General features: G+C 43.2%; 1 protein-coding gene across 1 annotated transcript in view; it reads right to left on the bottom strand.

Annotated features, from left to right (window-relative positions):
* The window catches only part of LOC132394799 (uncharacterized), a 54,687-nt gene extending 34,587 nt beyond the window's left edge, over positions 1-20,100 (bottom strand). Inside the window, exons 1-3 of the mRNA XM_059971206.1 lie at positions 19,926-20,100; positions 7,920-7,986; positions 7,224-7,276 (exon numbers count right to left, since the gene is read on the bottom strand). Of these exons, the coding sequence (XP_059827189.1) occupies positions 7,224-7,276; positions 7,920-7,986; positions 19,926-20,100 (295 nt within the window). The remainder of the gene's footprint in view (positions 1-7,223; positions 7,277-7,919; positions 7,987-19,925) is intronic.
* Between the last annotated feature and the right edge of the window lie 6,228 nt (positions 20,101-26,328).

Raw genomic sequence — 26,328 nt, 5'->3', positions numbered from 1 at the left:
TTAGCCTGACATCTGTGGTTGGGAAGCTGTTGGAATTGATTGTTAGGGATGAGATTACAGAGTACCTGGAGGCACATGACAGGTTTGGCCAAAGCCAGTAAGGTTTCCTAAAGGGAAAATACCGCTCAACTAACTTACTGCAACTTTTTGAGGGAATTACAAGCAGGGTAGTCAAAGCAGATGTGGTGTACTTGGATTTCCAGAAGGCCTTTGACAAGGTTCCACACATGAGGCTGCTTAGCAAGATAAGATCCCATGAAATTACAGGGGACTTACTAGCATGGGTGGAGCATTGGCTGATCAGCAGAAAACAGAGAGTGGGAATAAAGGAATCATATTCTGACTGCCTGCAGGTTACCAGCGGAGTTCCAGAGGAGTAGGTGTTGGGGCCGCTGCTTTTTATGATGTATGTCAATGATTTGGAGATTGGAATAAATGGATTTATGGCTAAATTTGCCAATGATACAAAGATAGGTGGAGGAGCAAATAGTGTTGAGGAAATAGTGTTGACTCAGATCCCAAGATCCCTCTGATACTCCACACTGCCATGAATCTTAGAACTATTATATTCTGTCTTCAAATTTGACCTACCAAAATGAACCACTTCACACTTAACTGGGTTGAAATCTAACCACCACTTCTCAGCCCAGTTCTGCACCCTATACATGTCACACTGTAACCTCCAACAACCCTGCCATTTGAGAACTTATTTTATAGGGCATATCTATACTGCGCCTTGTGAACTATTCCCAGAAATTTCAGCCACCCCTGTTCTGCCGTCATCCCCACCAGTATCCTCCTCCAATCCACCTGGGCAAGCTCCTCTCTCATTCCCTTTCAACTCCCTTTGTCCCGTTACAATACTGATACATGTGACTTATGCTTCTCCCTCTCAAATTGCAGTTTGAATTCGATCATGTACTGATTACTGCCTCCTAAGGGTTCCTTTACATTAGGCTCCCTAATAAGATCTGGGTGTTACTCAACACCCAATCTAAGACATTCTTTCACCTAATAGGCTCAAGCACAAGCTACTCTAAAAAGCCATCTCATAGGCATTCAACAAATTCCCTCTCTTGCGATCCGACACCAAACTGATTTACCCAATTCCCTTGCATACTGATGTCCCCCATTACAATTCTGACATTATCCTTGTTACATGCCTTTTCCAGCTCCTTTTGCAATCTCAACCCCACATCTTGGTTACTGTTTGGAAGCCTATGTATGATTCTCATAATCATTTTTTAAATTTGCAGTTTCTTAACTCCACCCAGAAAGATTCGACATTCTCTGACTCGATGACACCTTTTCGACAGATGTAATTCAATCTCTTACCAAAAGAGCCACAGCACCACCTATGCCTTTCTGCCTGGCCTTATGATACAAAGTACTGTATATCCTTTGATGATAAGCTCCCAACCATGGCCTTCGTTCAGCCATGATTCAGTGATGCGCACAACGTCATCCCAACCAATCTATAATTGCACAAGTTCATCCACCATATTCCAAATGCAGTGCGCATTTAAATACAGCACCTTCAGTCCGGCATTCTTTGCGCTTTTGAATTTTGCCTCTATAGTACAATTTAACCCTTTGACCTGTCTGCATTTGTACCCAGTCATTGGCTTGTCCTTCCTTACATTTATGTTATATCCACCATCTACTGATAAATCTGCTGGCTCATCCTAAGCTCTATCAAACTGGTTCCCATCCCCAGCGCATTAGTTTAAACCACTCCCAACAGCTCTAGTATAACATCTATAGTTATATTCAAATCCTCTTGCAAAACAGGCCAATATTCCTTTTTTTCTTCCTGTTTGCTCTAACCAGATGTTAACGTCTTTTATACACACAAAACACTGGCACCTTTTATCAGAAGTTCTCAGTCTCACAATTTAAATAATACACATGTATTCATGGTCTTCTGCTGCTGTAGCCCATCCACTTCGAGTCTCAATGTGTTGTGCATTCAGAGATGCTCTTCTGCACACCACTGCTGTAACATGTGGTTATTTGAGTTACTGCTGCCTTCCTGTCAGCTGAAACCTGTCTGCCCATTCTCCTCTGACCTCACTCATGGACAAGGTATTTTTGCCCTCGCAAGTGCCACTCACTGTATGTTTTCTTAGTTTTTCATACCATTCTCAGTAAACACTGCATGAAAATTCCAAGAGATCAATTTCTGAGGTACTCAAACCACACTGTTTGGCACCAACAATCATCCGTGGTCAAAGTCACTTCGATCACATTTCTTCCCATTCTGATGTTTGGTCCGAACAGCAACTAACCATCTTGATCATGTCTGCGTGCTTTCATGCATTGAGTTGCTACCACATGATTGGCTGATTAGATATTTGCATTAATGAGCAGCTGTACCTCAAAGTGACCACTGAGTGTACTTGACATTTCTACTTCTCCCCCATTGAATTCCATTTCAAAAATTCCTCCCATTTTATTTTGCTCAGAATATTCTCAATCCTCCTCATAACCAGTTTTGTATCTACAGTGGATCTGAATATACCAAAGAATTGATGGAAGGGAAAGTCAGGAAAACACACACCATTCCTTACTGAGGGTCAGTGGCAGAAAGGCTGAGCAGCATCAGGTTCCTGGGCAACAACAGCTCCAAAGATCTACCCTGGGGCCAACACTTTGCTGCAATCACAACATGGCATGCCAGCAGCTCTACTTTCTTAAGAATTCGAGAAAATTTGGTATTTCACCAAAGATTCCTATAAATGTTCATATAGCTGTATTGTGGAGAGATCTGGCTGGTTGAAGCACAGCCTGGATTAGAGACTTGGTGTATCACTAAGGATTGTCACCATCTAGGACATGCCCTCTTCTCATTACTACCATGAGGAGCAGGATCCTGAAGCCTCACACTCGATGAATAGGAACAACTCCTCTATGAGGCTTCTGAAAAGTCTATGAACATGTTCTTGTTCTTTTTGCACTATTTATATTTGAAATTGAGAGTAATTTTATATCTTTTACACTGTTCTGCTGCAGCATACAAGACAGTGATAATAAATCTGAATCCATGTCTGAATATATTATACATCACCCCATGGTGAAGATGAGGCCATAGTGGTGAGGAAATTGATAAGTTCTTAAAATGGCAGGGAGCGTACCAGACGTCCCAGATGTCAGCAAGAAGCGACAGAGCAAGGGGGAGAACATGATGGAGTTCAGGTATGAGGAGATACGTTCAGTGGGTCGGGAGCAGGCAGAAACAATGGGGCTATTGGGGCAGACTTGGGTAGGAGAGAGGAAGTTGCAGTGTGGATTTGGACACCATCAGGTTGGATGTTGCAAAGGGCAGATCTCCTGAAGTGTTAGGATTTGAGACCATTTAGGAGACTGAAGCCTGGTGATTACCGGTGAGTGTCATACTCAAGGGGGAGGTAAGAAGGAGTGTCCAAGAGCTACCGTTTCATCTCTTCAAGGTAGCAGTCTGTTGCCAGGTAACAATAGCATCGTCTTCATCTTCAGGTTGATGGGGAGTTGGGACTGGTACGGAGAGAGTGGAGAGCATGTTCAGAAGAGCAAGGGGTTTGTGGAAGTCAGGCAGTCAACGTCATGTCAGCAGTAGGAAATGAAGAGATCGAGACAGCGTAAAAGACAAGAAGAGGGTCCATAAGGAAATGGGACTGTTGGATATATGAGAAGGGGTCATCAGTAGGGGGCAAGGACTCATTGGCAAATTAATGATCACGGAGGCAGAGGTGATGGAAGAAGAGTTCAAGATTATGGTAGGCCTGGAACTGGTTAGGTGATGTCTCAGCTGAGGACAGACAACAGCAGAGAGGAGGCTGGTCAGAAGGATGGTAAAGTCACGACAGGAGTTGGACCTGGGGTCAGCCATAGAATCAGTGTCCAATGGGGTGGAGGACTTCAGTGGGCAGGGGTGGTGCAGTTGTGTAGAGAGGAGGACATGGATGAGAGAGGGGAAGGCAAGGGGCTGAGGGTGGGTGAGGGATATGGTGTGATCAATGGTAGGGACAAGTGACAGGACCAGCAGGAAAGGGGCTTTGGATGAAATTTGAATGTGCAATGGTTACTAAATAAATTTACTACCCGTTTTCTCCTTAGGACCTCTATGTTGCAGCTGTCACCAAGATTTATCGATGACTCAAAAACTGCAAGTGTTTCTCCTCCCACAATTGTTAAAAGTGATTAACATAAAAATTATCATCAGAGTCAAATCAATCTTTCAGAACGTTGACTAATCAAACTTTCCCACAGCCAAGATGTTGTCTATATGGTCTTTAGCATGTAGAAAAACTATACAAGTTTGATTAGTCAAAGCCATGCTGACTGTCCCAAACACGAGGAAATCTGCAGATGCTGGAAATTCAAACAACAACACACACAAAATGCTGGTGGAACACAGCAGGCTAGGCAGCATCTATAGGGAGAAGTGATGTCGACGTTTCGGGCCGAGACCCTTCGTCAGGACTAACGAAGGGTCTCGGCCCGAAACGTCAACAGTGCTTCTCCCTATAGATGCTGCCTAGCCTGCTGTGTTCTGACTGTCCCAAAACAGTCCCTGTCAATCCAAATACTCATACATCCTGTCCTTTAGAATATTTTCCAGTAACATTCCCACTACTGATGTCAGGCTCACTGGCCTATAAATTCCTGGTTTATTTTTAGAGCCTTTCTTAAGCAGTGGAATGACATTAGTGATCCTCCAATCCTTTGGTACCTCAACTGTAGCTAAGGATGAATATGCCTCAGGAGAATATGAAGTGAGGTCGTTGCAGGAGCGGCTGAGAATTACAGAGTTAAAGTGTTTTCTGGACACGTGCCAGGGCTGGCGAAGGTCGCAGCTCGTGAGTGACTGTCTCTACGGAATCAAGTTTGAAATGAAGACGGAGAGACTGGAGAAGTTGATCTGGAACCATTTGGAAGACTTGCAAGTTGGAGAGAATGAAGAAAGTTGTCTGACTGAGGGCAATAGCAAACTGAGAACCTGGAGAGGGGAGTTTACAGAGGTGAAGAAATTACAGACAAATCTCAGAAGAGAGAAGTGGAAGCTTGAAGGGAACCTGAAGATGACCATCGACAGTTCAAATGAAGTGCAAAACCTGAAAGTTGATCTGGAAGAAGTCATGAGGAGGAAAAAGCTGGAGAAGTGCAGTGAATACTGAACAGGAGGCTGAAGAGACTGCAGGAGTAGTGCAGGCCACGTGTTTCCGTTTGGAGATCAAACAGCAGCTACCGATCGCAGAAATGAGGAAGAATACAGATTCGATGGATAATATGCTGGATGTGTGGTACATGCTGCCTTTTGCTGACTTTCCCTCGATTGAGGAAGAGACCTTTGGCCCTTCTCCCATTGAGTCAGGTGTAGCAGGGAGGGTTAGCTGTGTGCAGTGGGGCATGAGTGAGAGGTTGAGAGAGGAGTTGGTAGTGGGCCCAAGGTATCCCCAGTTGTGTCCGAGCCTGAAGGGTTTAGGTGAGGGGGTACGGCTTAGGGAACTCCCAGATAGTTGGCCTAAGTAGCGCCTGAGGAACAGGGCATGAGGTTTACTGTGTGGGGAGGAGATGTCACTGTTTGTGCTTGGGTTACGGTGTGTTGGCAGGAAAGGTGGCGAGTTATTTAATAGTCATGAGGACATGACTTTTATTTGGTGGGGGGAGAGTATAAAGGGGGTTTCTTTGTTACTGCTGGGAAAGGGTTTCTTTGTTTTGTTAAAAGCAGGAATGTTTCTTTGTTGCGAGAGAGTGCTGGAAGCTTGTTTGGGTTAAAATTTACTGATAACGAGAATTGTATTCCTTTGTAAACCAAATGGGTATTAATGTTCTTTCTTCTGAGTCTGTAAGCTTTTGTTGACGGGCTTTTGGGCAGATCGGTGCAAGGGGGTTGAGAGAGAGGACGCAATGCTCTAAGCTGGGCGAGGAACGGACCCCCAGCGGGGGTCCGAGGCCAGAACCTCTGAGGAGGGGGGGATGAAGCTAGATGTGCTTGGTTGACCACTCGGAGGGTCCTGAGCTGCGAGTCGAAGAGTTCGGAGGGGATCAAATGGTGGCCAGAAGACTTCAGTAAATGAGCTCCACGGTTGTGCACGAAGTGGTTTGGACTTTGATAAGTTTGGCGCCTTTTATTTATTTTTTCTCTTCATATATACTGTTTTGTTATTAATCACTTAGTTATAGTAACCTTTATAAATTGTACTCATTTAATCGCTTATGGTGTACTGTCTGTTTTTGGGCGAGGCGGGGACATCACACAGCATCCACACCAGCTGATTACCCAGTTTGGCGGGGCCGAAGGCTGCTCCCCCTAGACAAGAACGAGCTGAGCGAGCGTGAGGCGACCCAGGGGGTTACATTACTAATCCAATTTAACACCCCATCATCCAGATTATTATGTATATGACAAACAACACTGGGCCCAGTGCATATCCCTGAGGCACACCACTCATCACCGGACTCCAACCTGACGAACAGTTATCCACCACTACTCTCTGGCATCTCCCATCCAGCCACTGTTGAATCCATTTTACTACTTCAATATTAATACCCAACGATTGAAGCTTCCTAACAAACCTTCCGTGCAGAACCTTGTCAAAGGCCTTACTGAAGTCCATTATAGACAACATCCACTGTTTTACCTCGTCAACTTTCCTCATAACCTCTTCAAAAAATGCAATAAGATTTGTCAAACATGACCTTCCATGCACAAATCCATGTTCACTGTTCCTAATCAGACCCTGTCTATCCAGATAATTATATATACCATCTCTAAGAATATGTTCCATTAATTTACCCACCACTGACGTCAAACTGACAGGCCTATAATTGCTAGGTTTACTCTTAGAACCCTTTTTAAACAATGGAACCACATGAGCAATACGCCAATCCTCCGGCACCATCCCCATTGAAAGCCCAGGTTCCATACATCTTTTATCTTTACTTTTATTCTGACAGACACATACAAGCTCTATACCATCATAATTTCACTTTTGAAGGCCTCCCACTTACTAAATACACCTTTGCCAGAAAACAGCCTGTCCCAGTCCTTCTGGCTTCTGTACCTCCTGCCTGGTGGTAACAGTGAGAAAAGGGCATGCCCTGGGTGCTGGAGATCCTTAATAATGGTCGTTGCCTTTCTGAGACACGGTTCCCTAAAGATGTTCGGGGTACTTTGTAGGCTCGTACCCCAGAAGAAGCTGAGTAGATTTCAGAATCAGAATCAGGTTTATACCACCAACCTGTGACGTGAAATGTATTAACTGAGCGGCAGCAGTTCAATGCGATACATAACCTAGCGGAGAAATAATAATAAAATTAAGAATAAATGAACAACTATATAACTTACCTATATTGAATAGATTTTTTTAAAAAAAACACGCAAAAACTGAAATACTGTATATTAAAAGTGAGGTAGTGTCCTCAGTGTCCATTTAGGAATCGGATGGCAGAGGGGAAGAAACTGTTCCTGAATCGCTGAGTGTGTGCCTTCAGACTTCTTTACCTCCTACCTGATAGTAACAGTGAAAAAAGGGCATGCCCTGGGTGTTAGAGATCCTTAATAATGGACGCTGCCTTTCTGACACACCACTCCCTGAAGATGTCCTGGGTACTCTGTACAACCCTCTGCACCTTCTTTCAGTCAGGAGCAGCAGCGACCCCCCCACCCTCCCCATACCAGACAGCGTGTCAGTCTGTCAGAAGCTCTGCACGGTAAATCTATACAAGTTTTTGAGGTATATACACCTCACCACTACATGCCGAACCGGTCCTTGCTGATAAAAATACTGTACTCACCTCCCTTTAGTGTGTTTCTTCATTAAAACCAATGTACTATTTAACCCTTTGTGCCTGCGAACGTAAATTTTAGACTCCCGATTGTTGTTGGGGTGAGGGCGGACCCGGCAGCGCGATTTACAACGGAGCCACGATCTTACCTGCAACTCCGAAAGACGGCACAAACCAAAAAAGAACGTAGAAAATCATGTCCAGCGCTGCGAAACCCTGACAGGGTGCTCGTTGAATACAGTACTGCAATTCAAATTTCGCGCCGTTCCCCCCCCCCCACGTGACCCTATTTCCCCTATCAGAGAACTAGACTTTAATGGTGAAGAAATAGTGAGCAAGAAACAATGCAAACAATAACATTTCGCATTGGTGATCGGTACATTCAGAAGTAAACTTTTATACACTTACTTCAGATCTAGTTCGAACTTATTTTCAGCGAGCCACACACATATTACGTGCTGCGTGTTGACGCAATCACGTATTTTACAAACTACTCGTAATATTTTATTTTTAAATGAACAAGTATATTTAATCAACCTATATATAAGGTTACTTAAATATTATTGAAATATCAAAGACACAACACTCCTCCCTGCTTAGCTATAAACTTCAACTCGATGTTGAATGCATCTCAACTATCTCACAGTATATTATACAAGTACTATATACGTACAGGCATCCACTGCATAGTAAATTTTAAATTGTCCTATTGATGCACTATCAATAACTCTCTGAGACGTAAGGCGAGATATCGGTTTTAATTGACTGGAAGAAAGAACAAGCAGCAATTGACCACCCAGCTACATCCTGGAGACTGATGGCAGGGCTCAGGCCCCAATCGCCTTTATACAGGGGTCGGTGGGAGGAGCCACGGTCAGGGGGAGGAGCCACAGGAGCAGTCAGCGGTGGGGGGGTGGGGGGTGGTGAGCGTGTCCAGACAGGTATATGCAGTTCACCACACCTATTCAGGTCTAAAGATTCAGTTCACTGTAGAGGAATTCTTACTCTTGTGGGATAACTGATTTCCTGACAAAGGAGGTTAATCTGGTTGACAAGAGAGTTAGCAAAGGAGGGCCCCAAACAGTCCGTCCAGGTGAGGCGATTGCACACACCTATGAGGTGATTCTTCACCTGTGAGTCTACTGGGGTCATACACTGTGTCCGGTGCTCCCGGTGTGGCCCCCTGTATACCGGTGAGACTCGACGTTGATTGGGAGAGTGTTTTGCCGAGCACCCACCATCCGTCCGGCAGAAGAAGAGGGATCACCCAGTGGCCACACTTTTTAATTGCACTTGTGTGGTGAACTATGTGCCTGTCTGGACACGCCCCCTGCTGACTGCTCCTGTGGCTCCTCCCCACAGGCCCCTGTATAAAGGCGATCTGAGGCCTGACGCTCGGCCTCAGTCTCCAGGACATAGTATGATGGACACTCACTCCTGATTCCTTCTTCCAGTCAATAAAAGCCGATATCTCGCCTTATGTCTCAGTGTGAGTTATTGATGGTGCATCAACTTGTCATTCCCATTCCGATATGTCTATCCATGGCCTCGTCTACTGCTAAGATGAGGCCACACTCAGTTTGGAGGAACACCACCTTATATTCCATCTGGGTAGCTTCCAACCTGATGGAATGAACATTGATTTCTCGAACTTCTGGTAATGTCCCCCTTCATCATTCCCCTTCCCCTTTTCCCTCTCTTACCTGATCTCCTTACCTGCCCATCGCCTCCCTCTGGTGCTCCTCCCCTTTTTCTTTCTTCCATGGCCTTCTGTCTTCTATTGGATTCCCTCTTATCCAGCGCTGAAACTCTTTCAACAATGAACTTCTCCACTCTTTACTTCATCCCTCGGTCTCCCAGTTTCACCTGTGATCTTGAATTTATCTCTGCCTCCCAACCCCACACATTTAAAGTCAATTCATTTTTTTCTGGCTAAAGGGTCTCGGCCTGAAACATCGACTATATTTGTTACTGTAGATCAAGGGTGTCAAACTCATTTTAGGTCACGGGCCGAATTGGGCAAAATGCAGCTTCATGCGGGCCGGATCAGTCGGGCGCGTGCGAACACAGCCTTCATTGCCTCTGTTTTTTCTGCCTGTTCTCATGTGTCTCAGTCTCTGCTATAACTACAAAGTGTTTCACTTCACAAATTCCGTTTCTTATGAAGAAGACTGCTGAGCAAGCATTATTTTTATGATTGGTATTAACTTACAATCATAGGCTTCATATCGCCGGGCCATTAATAATTAAAATAATAGATCTATCTAAAATGATCTCGCGAGCCGGATATAATTGTACACCGGGCCGGATATGGCCCGCGGGCCTTGAGTTTGACACCTATGCTGTAGATGCTGCCTGGCCCACTGAGTTCCTCCAGCATTTTGTGTGTGTAATCTGGTTAGAAGCTGAGACTTAGAGCAGTGAAAGCAAACCGGTTCTGGTAAATCCTCCGTTGTGGTTGTAGGAATTGACTCTGAGACTGCAGGAAGTGGTTCTTATGGTGGTAGCCACTTTTCTTTTTAAACTCTGTGCATCTTGATCTTGGGAAGGTGCTGACTAGCGTCTTATGATGCCTCGGCATTATATCCTTGCTTTTATATTCTATTCCCCTTGAAATAAATGCCAACATTGCATTTGCCTTCTTTACCACAGACTCAACTTTTGCCCAAGAAACCCCAAGTCCCTCTGCACCTAAGATGTTTGAACCTTCTCCCCATTTAGAGAATTGTCCACATTATTGTTTCTTTTATGAAAATGCATGACCATACATTTCCCAGCACTGTATTCCATCTGCCATTTTTTGCCCATTCTTCCAATTTGTCTAAGTCCTGCTGCCATCACATTGCTTCCTCAGCACTTCCTCCCCTCCACCTATCTTCATCTGCAAACTATTATCTGCTATTACCTAAATCATTGACAAACAATATGAAAAGTACTGGTCCCAAAAGAAACCCCTGAAGAACATCACTATTCACTGACAATCAACCAGAAAATACACCATTTATTAATTGTCCCCTGCCTGTCAGCCATATCACTATCCATGCCAGTATCTTTCCTGTAACACCATAGGATTTTATCTTGTTAAGGAACCTCATGTGTGGTACCTGATCAAATGCTTTCTGAATATCTAAGCCTCTCCTTTGTCCACTCTGCTTTTAACTTCCTTGAAGAATTCTAACAGATATGTCAAGCAAGATTTTCCTTGCCAGAAACCATGCTGACTTTGACTTATTTTAGCAGTTTCCAAGTACCCCAAAATCACAGCCTTAATAATAGACTCCAACATTTTCCAACCGCTAAGGTTCGGCTGACTGGCATATAACTTTCTTTCTTTTGCCTTCCTCCCTTCTTAAAGAGTGGAGTGATATTTGCAGTCTTCCATGTTCTCCAGGAAAATGACAGGATCAAGTGATCCTTCAAAGATCATGACGAAGGCATCCGTTAGCTCTTCAACAACCTCTCTCAGAACTCTGGGATGTAGTCCATCTGGACCAGGTGACTTATCCACCTTTGGACCTTTGAGTTTGCTCACCACCTTTTCCTTTGCAATTCCAATGACACTCACTTCTGCTCACTGATAGTCACAGACCACTGGCACTCTGCCAGTGTCTTCCACAGTGAAAACTGATGCAAAGTACCCAACAGGTTCATCTGCCATTTCTTTGTTCTGCATTCTTACCTCACCAGCATCATTTTCCAGTGCGCTAGTTGCCCTATCATTTCATCTTTTCCCTCTGATAGCTTTTTGAGTTGTTTTTTGTTAAATCATGCAACTTTCCACTCACTTTTGGAACCTTATATGTCCTTTCCTTGGCTTTTATGCAGTCTTTCGCTTCCCTTGACAGCCATCTTTGCCTACCACTACCATTTGAGAACTTAACTGGAACATATATATCCTACGCCTTGTGAACAATTCCCAGAAACTTCAGCCATCTCTGCTCTGCCATCACTCCCACCAGTATACCCCTCCAATCCACCTGGCTCCTCTCTCAGGAACCTGTAATTCCCTTTATTCTATTGCTATACTGTTACATGTGACTTATGCTTATCCCTCACGAATTGCAGTATGAATTCAATCTTATTATTATCAGTATCTTCTTAGGGTTCCTTTACATTAATCTCCCAAATTAGATCTGGGTTATTACAGAAAACCCAATCTAAAAGAGCCTTTCCCCAAGAAGGCTCATGCACAAGCTGCTCTAAAAAGCCATCTCATATTCAAATTTCCTCACTTGCGATCTGACACCATTCTGATTTTCCAAATCTCCTTTCATATTGAAGTCTCTCAATACAATTGTGTCATTACACTTATTACATGCATTTTCCTGCTCCCTTTGCAATCTGAACGCCACACCTTGGCTACTGTTTGGAGGCCTATACACAATTCCCATAATGTTTTTTTACCCTTGCAGTTTCTGAACTCCACCTACAAAAAACCTCAACATTCTCTGACCCTCTGTCACCTCTTTCTAAAGATGTAATTCCATCTCTTTCAAACAGAGCCACACCACTGGCTATGCCTTCCTGCCTGTCCTTTCAATACAAAATAGATACTACGATGTTAAGCTCCCAACTATAGCCTTCTTTCAGCCACGACTCAGCGATGCCCACAACGTCATACAGACCAATCTCTAATTGGACCATGCATTTGTTCCCTTAATTCTGAATGCTACCCCCACCTAAATACATGTTCAGCCCTGCTTTCGTCACCCTTTTAAATCTGGTCTCTGCGCTACAATTTAACTCTTTGCTCTGTCTGCATTTGCAGCAATTATTGGCTTGTCTTTCCTTACATTCATATTACATCCATTATCTACTTGTAAAACTGCTGGCTCATCCTCACTCTGTCGCACTGGTTCCCATCGCCCAGCATTATTAGTTCGAGGTTACTTAAAGCGAGGCTGTCATGTATCACATGGTAGCATGATGGGGTATGCAATTAAGGTAATCTTACATATAACCTGTACTGATTTATTTAACCAAACAAGAATACATATATATAAACACATGATGACTCAAATATTATTGAAATATCAAATACACAACTCTGATGATGCAGTCTAGTGTAGAAGTGGAATAATAAATTACATTTTTAGGAAAATGCAGATAGCTATTGGTGAAGTCGTAGAACTGGAAAGTGGGTGCAGGTTTCAGTTCCCTGTGGCAAAGCCCCAAGTTGGTTGTTTTTCTGAAAGGATCATTATACACACAATTGATCTTGTTATATGGTAAATCTTTTAAACAAGAGTCAGTGATAAAGTTTCTAGGTGTGTGGATGGAAACAAGGGTAACATGTAAGGTGCATGTGAATGAAATTCTAGAGAAGTGAAACATTAGGAAGAGGTGAAGGCCAGACAGAACCATGTAGTGAGATGATATGATCGGCAGAGGGTTGAAGCACCAGTGCAGGGATAAGAAATCAATCATGCGTGGAATGGGGAAGAATCAAATGGGAAAGTAAATAAATAAAAAAATCTGGATAACTCTCAAAACAGGGGGAAGAAGGGCTGGTGAGTTCATGTGCCCAGAATTTGAGGCCTGGATTTTGGGGACCTGTCATTAGTTAGTGGTAGGTGGGGAATCATTACTGAAGATCAAAGCTGAAAAGGTTGTTAGGAAGTTTGGAATTTGAAGCCCGATAGCCAATGACTGGAGACTGACGGCCCGGAAGCCTCCTGGTTTTGGAGGAGTGTCTGTGTTAGTGGGAGGGAGGGAGGCAGGAAACAACCTGTTGTTGATTTGTTGCTCCCACTGTCTCCAAACTCAGGGCTATCCACGGGCACTCATATGGGCCCTAGCTATGCCTGCCTCTTGTTGGCAACCTACAACAGTCCACATTCAAAGCCTTCCCCAGTTATACTCCCCAATTCTTCCTCCACTACATTGATGACTGCATTGTTGCTGCTTCACACACCCATGCTGATCTCCTCAATTTTATCAACTTAGCCTCTAACTTCCACCATGCCCTTAAATTCACTTGGTCCATTTCTGACTCCTCCTTCCTTTTCTCAAACTGTCTCCATCTCATAGACTTGTCTTCTATGGCCTCTTCTTCTTCCAAGATGAGGCCACCCTCTGGATGGAGGAGCAAGTTCCACCTGGGTAGCCTCCAAACTGAAGGCATGAGTATCGATTTCTCCTTCTGTTTAACAAACTCCTCCCCCCACCCAACACCCCTTCTATTCCACACTCTGAACTTTTACCTCTTCTCATCTGCCTATTCCCCCTGAGTCCACTCCTCATTCCCTTTCTCCTATAGTCCACTCTGCTTTCTATCAGCTTTCTTCTTCTGCAGCTCATGACCTTTCCCATCCACCTGGCTTTAGCTATCACCTTCCAGCTAGCCTCTTTCCCCTCTCACCCATCTTTTTATTCTGGAATCTTACCCCTTCCTTTTCGGTCCTGTTGATGTGTCCCAGCTTAATGTGTCGACTGTTTACTCTTTTCCAGAGATGCTGCCTGGCCTGCTGAGTTCCTCCATCATTTTGTGTGCTTTGGCTTTTCTTCATTTGCAGGCTTCTTGTGTTTATGCCTGATCTATACTTGGTCTCGTGTTAGAGGAAGCCACGTAAGATTGTAAGACATTGGAACAAAATTAAGTGATTTGGCTCATCGAGACTGCTCTGCCATTCAATCATGGCTGATTTTTCCCCACCCCCCCCCCCCCCCAGTTCCAAAAGTTCCCCACCCTCTGGCTAAAGAAATTTCTCCACATCTGTGTTTTAAATGGATGCGCGTCTGTCCTGAGGCTATGCCCTCTTGTCCTAGACTCCGCTACCTAACATCCTTTCCACATCCGTGATGGCATCTTTCCAAACCCTACGGTGCAGTTCATCTGGTCCAGATGACTTAAATACTTTTTGGTCTTTCAGCTTTTTGAGTACCTTCTCCCTTGTAATAGTAACTGCACTCACATTCCGTCCCTCACACTCCTCAACACCTGGCACACTGCTAATGTTTTCCACAGAGAAAATTGATGCAAAATACTCATTTAGCTCATTTGCCTTCTTCTTGACCCACGTTGTTATTTCTCTGGTCTCATATTTTAACGGTCCTATATCCACTCTCATCTCTATTTTATTTTTTATATACAGTACTTGAATTTTTTTTTCTATCCAGTTTGATATTGTTTGTTAGCTGCTTTCAGATTTTGTCTTTTCCCTCATAATAATTCATTTAGTTGCTTTCTGTAGGTTTGCAAAAGCTTCCTCTATCTTGCCGCTGATTTTGCGGACAGCCTGTAAGAGATTGAAAATATTTTTCAACACTCCAGCATGTTGGTTTGCACAGGATTTCCATACCCTATCTGATACTGATACACTATAAGCCTAGATGTCTTGCAAGTTCATCCTCTTGAAAGATACTCTGACATTGACCTCTGAGACACATATCACCGGGTCACCAGATGCTGCAGAGATTCACCCAAGAACAGTTTTATTCCCCCTTGCAAAGTTTGCATAAAATGTGTTCAGCTTATTCTGGAGTGAAGCATCACAACCATGTAAGATGTGAGGTTTCGCCTTGTAGGAAATAATGTCCTGCAAACCCTGCCTTAGCTGATGTGCATATGATTCCATTACTAACTTCACAGGGAATTCTTTTCTTCACTCTTATGATAGCCTTCCATAAGTCGCACCTGCATCACTGGTGCCACCAGGTTCGGACATGGCCCATGTGGAGTGAGAGACACTGAAGCAGTTCCATAGTTCATAGACTTTAATGCAAACCATGTTAAAGGGCAAAGAAAACAATAAACATTAGGCTGAACAGGGCTGATATCTAAAACTCACAAATGGAAAACAAAGCCTATACTGCAGCTGAAAAGAACAACTAAGAATAAAATAAATACCACTACTCTTCAGAGTCAATTGACTCAACTGTCCAATTTCTCAGGCAAGACTGAATGCAAGCAGGCAGCAAAGCATTGCTGTGTCCAAGTCTCGACAAATGCTATGATGGAATGGTTGGAATTAAATACGATCACAATTAAAAAATAATTAGCTGACGTGAGCATATTTACAAGCACAATTGCCAAATCTGCTGCACTGCCAAATCTGTGGCTGTGACAACTGGTCTTTGATTGCCACAGATCTACCCACATCACACTGCGATTCTCATGCTTCATCCACTTCATCTGGTTTGGTCTGGTTTATTCCTATTCGAATATCTAATGTTATCTTCAATTTCTTCTGGACCATAAAGGGCTAAAATTTCCATTGGAGTTTGCCATTCTTCTGCCGTGAATCATGCATTAAATCTATAAACATCATCTATTGTTTGTCTACTGTTACTGCTTTTAATGTATGTTCTTTTTCTGCCTATGTAGTTTGTCCCATATACCTACATTCCTTTTTCTTTTTTAAGATACTGGCTTGCTATCCCAGTACAGAATTATATCACATTTTGATCAGTTTTGTAGACAGGCCTCTAAGTTGCAAGATCATTAATTAATGAATACTTTGTGCAAAATACTGTCCCTAACTAGTCTGTTCAACTGAAATGTCCTGAAAAATCGACTTTGTACTCTTTTCCATAGAGGTATTACCTGGCCTGTTGAGTTCCTCCAGCATTTCATGTGTGTCACTTCAAGGTTCGACATGTTGTACATCCAGCGATGCTCCTCTGCACATCACTGTTTTAATGTGTGATTATCTGAGTTACCGTAACCTTGTGTAAAAATACATTAATGAATGTAGAGCACTGGATGGAGTTTATATGGATTTCAGTAAGGCATTTGATAAGGCTCCCCATGCAAGGCTCATTCAGAAAGTAAGGAGGCATGGGATCCGTGGATACCTTGCTTTGTGGATCCAGAATTGGCTTGACCACAGACGGCAAAGTGGGGATATAGATGGTTTATATTCTGCATGGAGGATGGGGACCAGTTGTGTTCTGCAGAGATCTGTTCTGGGACCCCACCTCTTTGTGGTTTTTATAAAATATCTGGATGAAGAAGTAGAAGGGTGTGTTAGTAAGTTTGCTGATGAGACAAGGATAGTCTGGAGGGTTGTCAAATGTTACAGCACGACATCTGTAGGATGCAGAACTGGGCTGAGAAGTTGCGGATGGAGATCATCCCAGATAAGTGTGAAAAGGTTCATTTTGATAGGTCAAATTTGAAGACAGAATATAGTATTAATGGCAAGACTCTTGGCAGTGTGGATGATCAGACAGATATTGGGATCTGAGTCCACAGGACACACAAAACTGCTGTGCAGGCTAACAGTGTTGTTAAACAGTGTCGTGGGCACAGAACTGGAGAGTATGACATCGGTGGCAGAGTGGAGGGCGCTGAGTAGGCTACGGTCAATCATGGAAAACCCTGAACATCCTCTGCACAGCACCATCCAGAGACAGAGAAGCAGCTTCAGCGGCAGGTTGCTGTCAATGCAATGCTCCTCAGACAGGATGAAGAGATCATTACTCCCCAATGCCATTCGGCTCTACGATTCAACCACCAGGGGCAAGACATGTTATAGTGCCGGAGTTAGGACTGAGCTTAAGTTACCACTCAATGCACTTTAGTAAACTATTTAAGAACTTTTTAAAAGCTATTTATTAATGCTTTTTGGGAGGATGATTTTAGATGCTTATCATACTTATAGTTAAATACTGTAAGTAATTAGTTTTGCTACAATAAGTGTATGGGACACTGGAAAAATGTTGAATTTATCTATCTATCTAAGAAGGTGTATAGTGTGTCAGCATTCATCAGTCGTGGGATTGAGTTCAAGAGCAGTGAGGTAATATTACAGCTATATAAGACCTTGGTCAGATCCCACTTGGAGTACTGGTCACCATTTCTGGTCACCTCACTACAGGAAGGATGTGGATACTAAAAAAAAGAGTGCAAAAGAGACTTACAAGGATGTTGCCTGAATTGGAGAGTGTGCCTTTGGAAAACAGTTTGAATGAACTTGGCCTTTTCTCCTTGGAGTGATGGAGGATGAAAGTTGACCTGATAGAGGTGTATATGATATGAGAGGCATTGATTGTACAGATAGCCAGAGCTTTTTCCGAGGGCTGAAATGGCTAAAATGAGGGGTTTAGTTTTAAGGTGCTCGGAAGTAGGTGCAGAGGGGATGTCAGAGTTAAGTGTTTCACACAGAGTTGTGGGTGCATGGAATGGGCTGCCAGCAGCGGTGATGGAGGTGGATTCAGTAGGGTCTTTTAAGAGACTCTTACAGAGGTACAGGTAGCTTAGACAAATAGAGGGCTATGCTGTAGAGTAATTCTACCGAGTAGGTTACATGTTCGGCACAACATTGTGGTCCGAAGGGCCTGTAATGTTCCGTAGATGTTTCATGTTCCATGTTCAATGTGCTGTCAGCTTGAACTGGTCTGGCCATTCCCCTCTGACGTCTCTCATTGACAGGCATTTTCACCAACAGAACCACCCCTCACTGGATGTACACGTGCTCAAATTTGAGTTATTTTGGGTTTGTGTGATGATACACATTTGCAAGATCTGCAATATTTAATTTTAACAGCTAAAGTAGTAGAATAATATTCAAATAATTGGCTTTATTTTACAAGCAGAATGTGAGAATCAGTTGGGCTAGCTTCAGTGTTGTTAGTCGCATGGCATTGAGGGAGACTGGCTCCCACTGCAGTCTGTGAGTTCTAAGGGGACTGATGATGAGAATGTGAGAACTGCAAACACTTCCATCGATAGGGTGGGACGTACCTGTGGAGAGGGCAGACGTTTAGTGTGTGAGGAGGTACCTGTGGAGAGGGCAGATGTTTAGTGTGTGAAGAGGTACCTGTGGAGAGGGCAGACGTTTAGTGTGTGAGGAGGTACCTGTGGAGAGGGCAGATGTTTGGTGTGTGAGGAGGTACCTGTGGAGAGGCCAGATGTTCAGTGTGTGAGGTGGTGCCACCCACCCAACTATTTACACAGGGCTCCCATGTGCTCCAAAAGTATGGACTCAAGATGCCTGGATGTGCTCCCACTTTGAACAACTCATAATCTCCAAGTATGGAGATTCCCAGCAGCAAGTGTGAGTGTTATAGTGCACTTCAAGGAGGCTTTCAGTACAATCTTAAATCTGACCGCCTCTACCCATTGTAATCAGGATAGATGCAAAAGATATTATTGTGTATTATTCCTTTATTGTTCTTTAATAATCTTTTCTCCTTTTGTGTTTGCAGTTTGTTGCTTTTTTGCATATTGGTTTTTGTCCGTCCTGTTGAGCGCAGTCTTTCAGTGATTGTGCTCTGCTTCTTGTATTTACTGTGATTGTCCGCAAGAAAATGAATTTCAGGGTTGTATCTGGTGACATATATGCACTTTGGTAATAAATGTAATTTGCACTTTCGCAAATGCATCAATAAAGTGCTACAGCCAAAATCAGTTGTTGCTGCAATTTGGAAGCGATGACGAATGGATTTTGACTGCCTGCCCTGAACCCCGAAAGATGCATCTTATTGCATCGCTTCCTGTTGTGTGGGGCGCCGGTGGATTTTGAAGGAACGACCAGCGGAACAGCGCAGTAGAAGCGGCACGTGTTCTCCGGCGATTACTCACGGTGCCGGTTGGCGCAGGATGCCCCGATAAACTGCCCAGTCATAGCGCCCGTCCTTCATCGTTCGTGGTCCAGGTGACATTAAAATTATTTTACACGTAAGAATGGCTTCCAATGTTGCCAGTAAAAAGAGTGACTGATGGTGGTGGTGAAGGAAACATTTCGGAAATCTGCATCGGAAGGCAAAATAGAAACTGAGGGAAACTGGCGGAAGCAAGATAACAGACCATGAGCTGATGTCGGAAGGACAAAAGGGGAGGTGGAAGGGGAGAGGGAGGGAAAGGGGTGGGGGAGAGAAGAACGATCGGGACGGGGGGGGGTGAGGAGGAGGGAGTAGTCAGAGGGAGGGGGTAGAGAGTAGGATGGGGTAGTTAGAGGGGAGAGAAGAAGGGGGCAAGAGGGAGTAATCAACTAACCCACAATAGTTTCCTGTTTGGTCAGGGCATCAAAGGATATGGTAGGAAGGCAGGTGTATGTGGTTGAGTGGAATCCAGGAACAGCCATGATGGAATGGCCGAGCACACTGAATGGGCTGAATGGCCTATTTCTGCTGCTATGTCTTGTGGTCCTATGTTTGCTGCAGACGGACTCCCTTCCAAGATATCACATTCCTTCTTCTTCTTCTCTCACCCTTTGGAATCGTCGGGGTGCCGTCCTGACAAGCTTTGCACCAGCTTTTTGGTGCACACATCATCTGGGCATCTGAAACCTGGCGGAGCCCATCCCTCTCCAGGTTTGGCCACAGCCGATTTCCTCCCAGTAGGTGGCTCACCTTGGTCGTCAACACGTGGCCGTTATAGTTCATCTGAGAACCTTTCCGTCCCAGCCGGTGATCTCATCATGGAAGTCTTTCACCCAGTGGTGCTGTGTTAACACCACCCCCTCACATGGTTTAACCCGCCAGCTGATGAGGTTTACTGGGGTATGGCGCTTGGAACCAACATGTCAGAGATTTGGGAGATGGATGAGGACCGATGATGCCTGTCCACCCTGTCTGGTAGGGAGCAGCATGCCAGAAGTCAAAGGTACTATCTCTGTCTAGAGCCCCCTATATTTATATCTGGACAAGATAAAGTTTGTGCAGGTCTCATAACAGGGAAGACAAGATTCAAGTACCAGGATCCTCATCAATTACATACAATTATGCATGTTTTCTCCATCTCTACACATAAAGTATGTGTCGTTCAATGAATTCAACCTGTTTCTGAGATTGGCAGGAATCTTGAATTATGATATTATAGTGATCATTGTCAATGAAAATTGCAGAGTCATTATTATATTCAGATCAGCGATATCTGTATTTGCAAGAACTATACCCTACTTTGAGGTTATCTTTAGCACTGATGCAAAAGGCAGCCTTTACAGTGAACACCTGAAAGGACGTAACCTTATCCTCGATCTCAGGTTTAAACATTGGCATACCATACCCCAATGAATGCATAAATAGGACTGGACTAGACATAACTCAACAGATGAGACAGACAGTGTTGGCACAAATGATCCAGATTAAGATGGTGTATGAAGCACATGGTGACTGTCTTTCCGTAATACCCCTGAGAAGAGTGAAGGAAGGACCCCAAGTTGTTAGATCACAATGCTGGACAAGGAAAAGATCATGTGGTTGTTAAGTATCTAAAGTAATACCTAACATTGGTGACTTTTGTGAGGTTTCTTCTCCAAGGATTGTCACTTTGTGGTGGTGGAGAGGTTTGGGAGTTCCTGAGATCCCAACAGCAATGCCATGTGGAGTTTAACCATCTGGCTCTTAGCCCCTGGTAATGCCACCCAAGCCAGTAAGGTCAATGGGGATGTTCTGAACAGGGATCCAACCAAGACCTCAATTGTGCAGCTGGCGGATGATGATGCATCACAATGGCAGTGAGGTGGAGGAAGGCTGTAGTTTTGAAGCATGCCCAGTCATCTTCCATTCCCAGTTACTGAATATTGACCCTGATCTGTCAAGAACTGTGTGGTGGCTGCCCATGCATCAGCCTACCTACAGTAAACAAGCTCATGCACAGGTGTTCTCAATTAAGGGAATACCCCCTTAACATCCTGAATTAAGTCCTGTTGTGTGATGATAAGCAAGTAGTGATGGGGACAGGATTGTGAGATCAGAATACTGGGTGTGGATCCTGGATTGGCACCTACAGTCACCGAAGACCCTCCAATAGACGACTTCTTAGGAGAAGAACATACTCGTCTCAAGTGATTGCGCTGCTACTTTTGTATTGCATCTGGTATGTACTGGGATATCCAACATCCAGTGGAATTAACAGCATCTGGAAAGTGATGTGATATCTGTAAGAATACTTTGTAATTTATTTCATCTGGCACGTGCTGAGTTGCCAAGATGGGTTAACAGTGCAAAAATAACGATATTAGACTGAGCTTTGTCGTGTTCAGTGTTCAGGAATTTGTTCAACATCTGGCTGGTTAGTGATTTAACCACTGGGGGTTAATGGGCTAGGCAGTTAGTACATTCCCAGTACATTAACCTCAATGTTTGCTATCTACATCTTCATTGCCTGGTGCCGTCTTCAATCTTTACGGCTGAATCAGTAATTGATAGCATGTGATAAGGTTGTTCCCACAAAGCACCCAATGGGTTCTTGATTCAGGACTCCCTCAAGGGAATTGTGTGTCCTCCTTCCACTGGAGAACCATTGAGAAGCAGACTGAAGAGCTTTGGTTGCATTTACAGAATGTTCAATGACTATTGTACTTAGAGCAACAGTCTGGGGAGGCCAGAGGGCCATAGTACACCCTCCTCATAATACTTGATCAGTATTTGTTTGATAGTCCCTTTCATTTGCTCCACCTGTCCTGACAACTCTGGATGATGTGGACTGAGGGAGAATCATTCAATGTTCATCAGGGAATATAGTGTTGCCGTTAGTCAGAGTCGATACAACACGGCAATCCACACCTAGTGCTGTGGTCCTCAATCATGTTTTACTCTTATGTGTAGCAGTGGCTTTCCTTGCTGAAACAGGCTTCACCCACTTTGAGAACATCTAGTATATCTGAGTATCCTTGTCAATTTGTTCATGTAAATCACTTGGAGTAAGAGGATCTAGATGGGGTTGGAGTACTTAACTGTATTTATTTTTCAGTATGGCATGCATCTCTCCAACATTTGTTAAGCTTAGAGACTTGAATTACTGATGCCACTTCCACTAAGAGAAGCTGCTAGTCATGTTTTCCTCTCTAACGTATCCTAGTGAGTGAATCTGCTGTGCCCATAAGGAAGCAATATCACTAAAGGGACCAGTCCCTGACCAGTGTTATATTTCCATGCCCAGTTGTTGTTCAATTTCCCACCATTTAGGACAACTTTCCTCTGTTAGAACATTGAACTTGCATTTCTCAAATATGCTGTATGTTTCTATGTGCAGTGTTCAAGTTTGTTCTCACAGAGTTAGTTAATGGATTCACTTCATTCATTTTTTTCCTCCTTTCTGCACTCTCCTTTTTCCCTGCTTCATCCATCGGTCCATTTTGCAGTGGCTTTTACATTTCAATACAGCCACCTCGGATGGAAATTGCATGATCTGCATTAATTCTTGTACCATCTGGCCATTTTTGTTTGGGGTTCCTGGAGCTGTAAGAAATCCCCTTTGCCCCATAGATTTCCAAAATTGTGAACAACTCTGAAAGCCTATGATGAGTCTGTGTAGGTGTAACTGTTTTTTTCCCTCCTTCCATCTCAGCCACGGTTTTTAATTGTGTCTGTTGCAGAGAGGTACCAGAAGCCATAATTGCTGATAGCTACACTTCATCCTCAGAGACAATAACTCATTCAAACATTCTAACATCTTCAAATCATCAAGGAGCTATCTTGTAATTTGTCACAATTTTCCTTTTCCTTTCACACTTTTTCATTTAACACACGTGTATTCTTTACACTCTACAATCCTTATTATGCTGACATTGTTACTTAACACATTCTCTCTTAGTTGTGATAAAACTACACATGTCCATTTGGCTTTCTTCTTCCCCTCAGGCATTCTCTGGATCTTACCCAATGCCTTGTTACTATCATCCACCTGATATATTACATTAGAGACCTGGCGAATATTACATTAAAATCAGCATTGATGGTAGATTTTGTTCTGATTCCCTCACCAGTCATATCTAGTTGAATCATTAGAACATGTATGGTCAGAAGCTGTCACCATACTGAAGAGCAAACAGATCTGGGAAATCAGGTACATAATTTGTTGGAAGTGGTGTCACAGGTAGATAGGGTCATAAAGATTTTGGCACATTGGACTTCATTAATCAATATAACAGGTGAGCATTGTTTTATTTTTTATTGTTAAAGTGCACTTATTTATTCATGCTGGTAATGCTAAAATAGTTGTCTGTGCCTTTAAGAGAAAACGGTGAGATCATTATGCACGTGCGGAGTAGGAAAAGGAGTTAATGTTTTAGAAAAAACATTGAGTTCTTGATGTATGGTTAGGAAAGGTGTATAATATTTGATACTATCCATGCAAATTCATTTATACTTGTTTGTAAGTCCAGAATATCAATAATTTGACATGTTTTACATGTGGATGCTTTAGAATTTTGGTAAGGTACTGGATAGCATGGTTGTACCAAGTTCCTTATCGGCCTAGTAGGTTAGACTTTCTTTTAATTTAACTACAAGAACAATATGTTGTAAACATTTTTGTGTAAGTTTATTTTTGCTTCATGACCAGTGAATGTAATGGAGTAATGTCAATGCTCTGTTCACAGCGTGAGTGAGAATTCATTTCAGGGACTATCCTATGCATGTTTGAAAGTGAAGTACGAGTGTGCCAAAGTGAGTGTACCTCTTAGTTAAGATGAGATGTATTTATTCATATTTTTGATATTGTATACAAGGTGGAAGGTTGGTAAGATTCTAATGTTGTTTGTATTGTTTTTCTTAAAATTGGTTTTGCATATTGTTTTATTGATTTTCATACTGTATAAACACCATTTCAAGGAGAAATTCTTTGGTTAGAAACTCTTAGTTTGGCGAGGGTGTTTTTTGTATCAGACACCTACCCAGTAATACATTCTAACAGTGCTTTGAAAGAAAAATACTGAAATCATTAGTAATGCTGTAATAATGTGCTTCTAATGACAGTGCCATTCCATAGGAGTGAAGGCAAGTATTTGTCCTCTTGATAGACAAAGTTTTTCCGCTGGTACTCAAGTCCAGGACTGACACCCGTCATATCCATTTTAAAGAGTCTGAAGCGAATCAGGTGCAACACCCAGCTGAAATCTTACAATCTTACAAGCAGAGGACCTTCTTGGCCATGGTTAGACCGAGACAGGTGTAGCAAGGTTCACTCCTAAAGAACCTGAAGCTCTCAAACCTCTGGAGATCAGCACTTTTGATGTAAACAGGAGTGTGTGCACTCCCTGAAATCAACAACCAGCTCTATTGTTTAGCCAATGTTGAAGCAAGGCTTGTATATCCATAGAAAATAAAATGTATAGATTGCAGATTAAACTGGGTTTAACCATGGTGATGGGAGTGGCCAGTTCACACAGAACTTGTGACTTCAAAAACATGCTGAGTGTACAGACCGCAAAGTTAGACTCACAATTTTGCTAAATCTCTTCCTTTCTCTTACCTTTCTTTCCTTGGAATCTCCCACGAAAGGAGCAGCTGAATTTCAGAATAACAATTGGTGTAATTATGGCCAAAAACAGGGCAGAGACAGTGCATAACGCAACAACAGATATAAAGGCAGCACCTGGAGGAAAGATTCAACAATAATGGTTGGTAATTGGTAATGTTCAATTTTGTTCCATATTCATTTTTCTAGGCCTTAGGAGCAGGTGGTGAACTTTTTTGAATCCTTTGAATTTTCACCAGCTTTTTTTCAAGATTTAAAGAACATTTATTATCAAAGTATGTATGCAGTATACAACTCTGAGATTTGTCTTCTCCACGGACAACCACAAAACAAAGAAAACCATCAAACCCGTTCAAAGAAAAACATCAACCCCCCCCCCCCCACAGGCACAAAACACAAATTGGACAAATGGCACCAAGAATATCAACCACCGCACCTCTGCCCATGCGCAAAGGCAACAAGAAAGAATGTGTGAAAAGCCTGAATACAAAACACAGAATTGAAAGAGTCCATATTCAGTTCAGCTCAGTGTTCATTATCTAAAGGCCGCCCCGATTCATAGTTGCCCAGAACAGTAGTAGATAAAGGAGAGACCAGGACCTACAGTCCAATCCAGAAACCACAGACCCAAAACTCCAGCACCATTCTCCGACAGCATCGTAGGAGACAATGACCATTGGAACACAGGGACCTTCCCTTGGGAGCAGTGAGCGAGAGGGAAAGACTGTCACAGACAGACAACTTCCTCTGGCAGCAGCGAGCGAGGGGCTTGTATCTGGTGCTGAACTCTCACTTGTCTTCCACACTCGCCTCGATGTTTCAATTTTCTTCAATCTTTTAATCGACAAAATCAGTGATAAATTGAGTTATCGTGGGCTCACCTCTAAGCTTTTTGGCCTCAAGGCCGCTGACTTTCCCTAACCTACTCAGAGAGAGCAAAGCCTCAGAATGCGCTAGTGACATTAGACTCTGGAACAATGAAAATTAGTGAAACATTTAGAAGTCAGGATAGCTATGACTTGGAAAGGAACATACTGGTGATTGTGACTCCATGCATTTGCTGTCCTTTCCTTGGCAATTTGAGGTGTGGATTTGGAAAGAAAATATATCAATCTAATATATATAAACAAGAGAAAATCTGCAGATGCTGAAAATCCAAGCAACACACATAAAATGAGGGAGGAACTCAGCAGGCCAGGCACATTCTATGGAAAAAATTCCAGTCAATGTTTCAGGCTGAAACCCTTCGGCAACTGGATTCAGTGTGGGACAACCAAAACAGGTTTTAATGGTAGGTTAAAGCATTCAGAATGACATCTGCACCTGTACAGTGCTTTGATAGTCTTGACAAAGATTATTTTAGCCCAACTTAGAAACCCTTATTTTTGCCTGAGCCTAAGCCTTCTTAC

Source organism: Hypanus sabinus, chromosome 5 (assembly GCF_030144855.1).
Source record: "Hypanus sabinus isolate sHypSab1 chromosome 5, sHypSab1.hap1, whole genome shotgun sequence".
Classification (NCBI taxonomy): Eukaryota; Metazoa; Chordata; class Chondrichthyes; order Myliobatiformes; family Dasyatidae; genus Hypanus; species Hypanus sabinus.
This window is presented reverse-complemented; position numbering and strand designations above follow the sequence as displayed.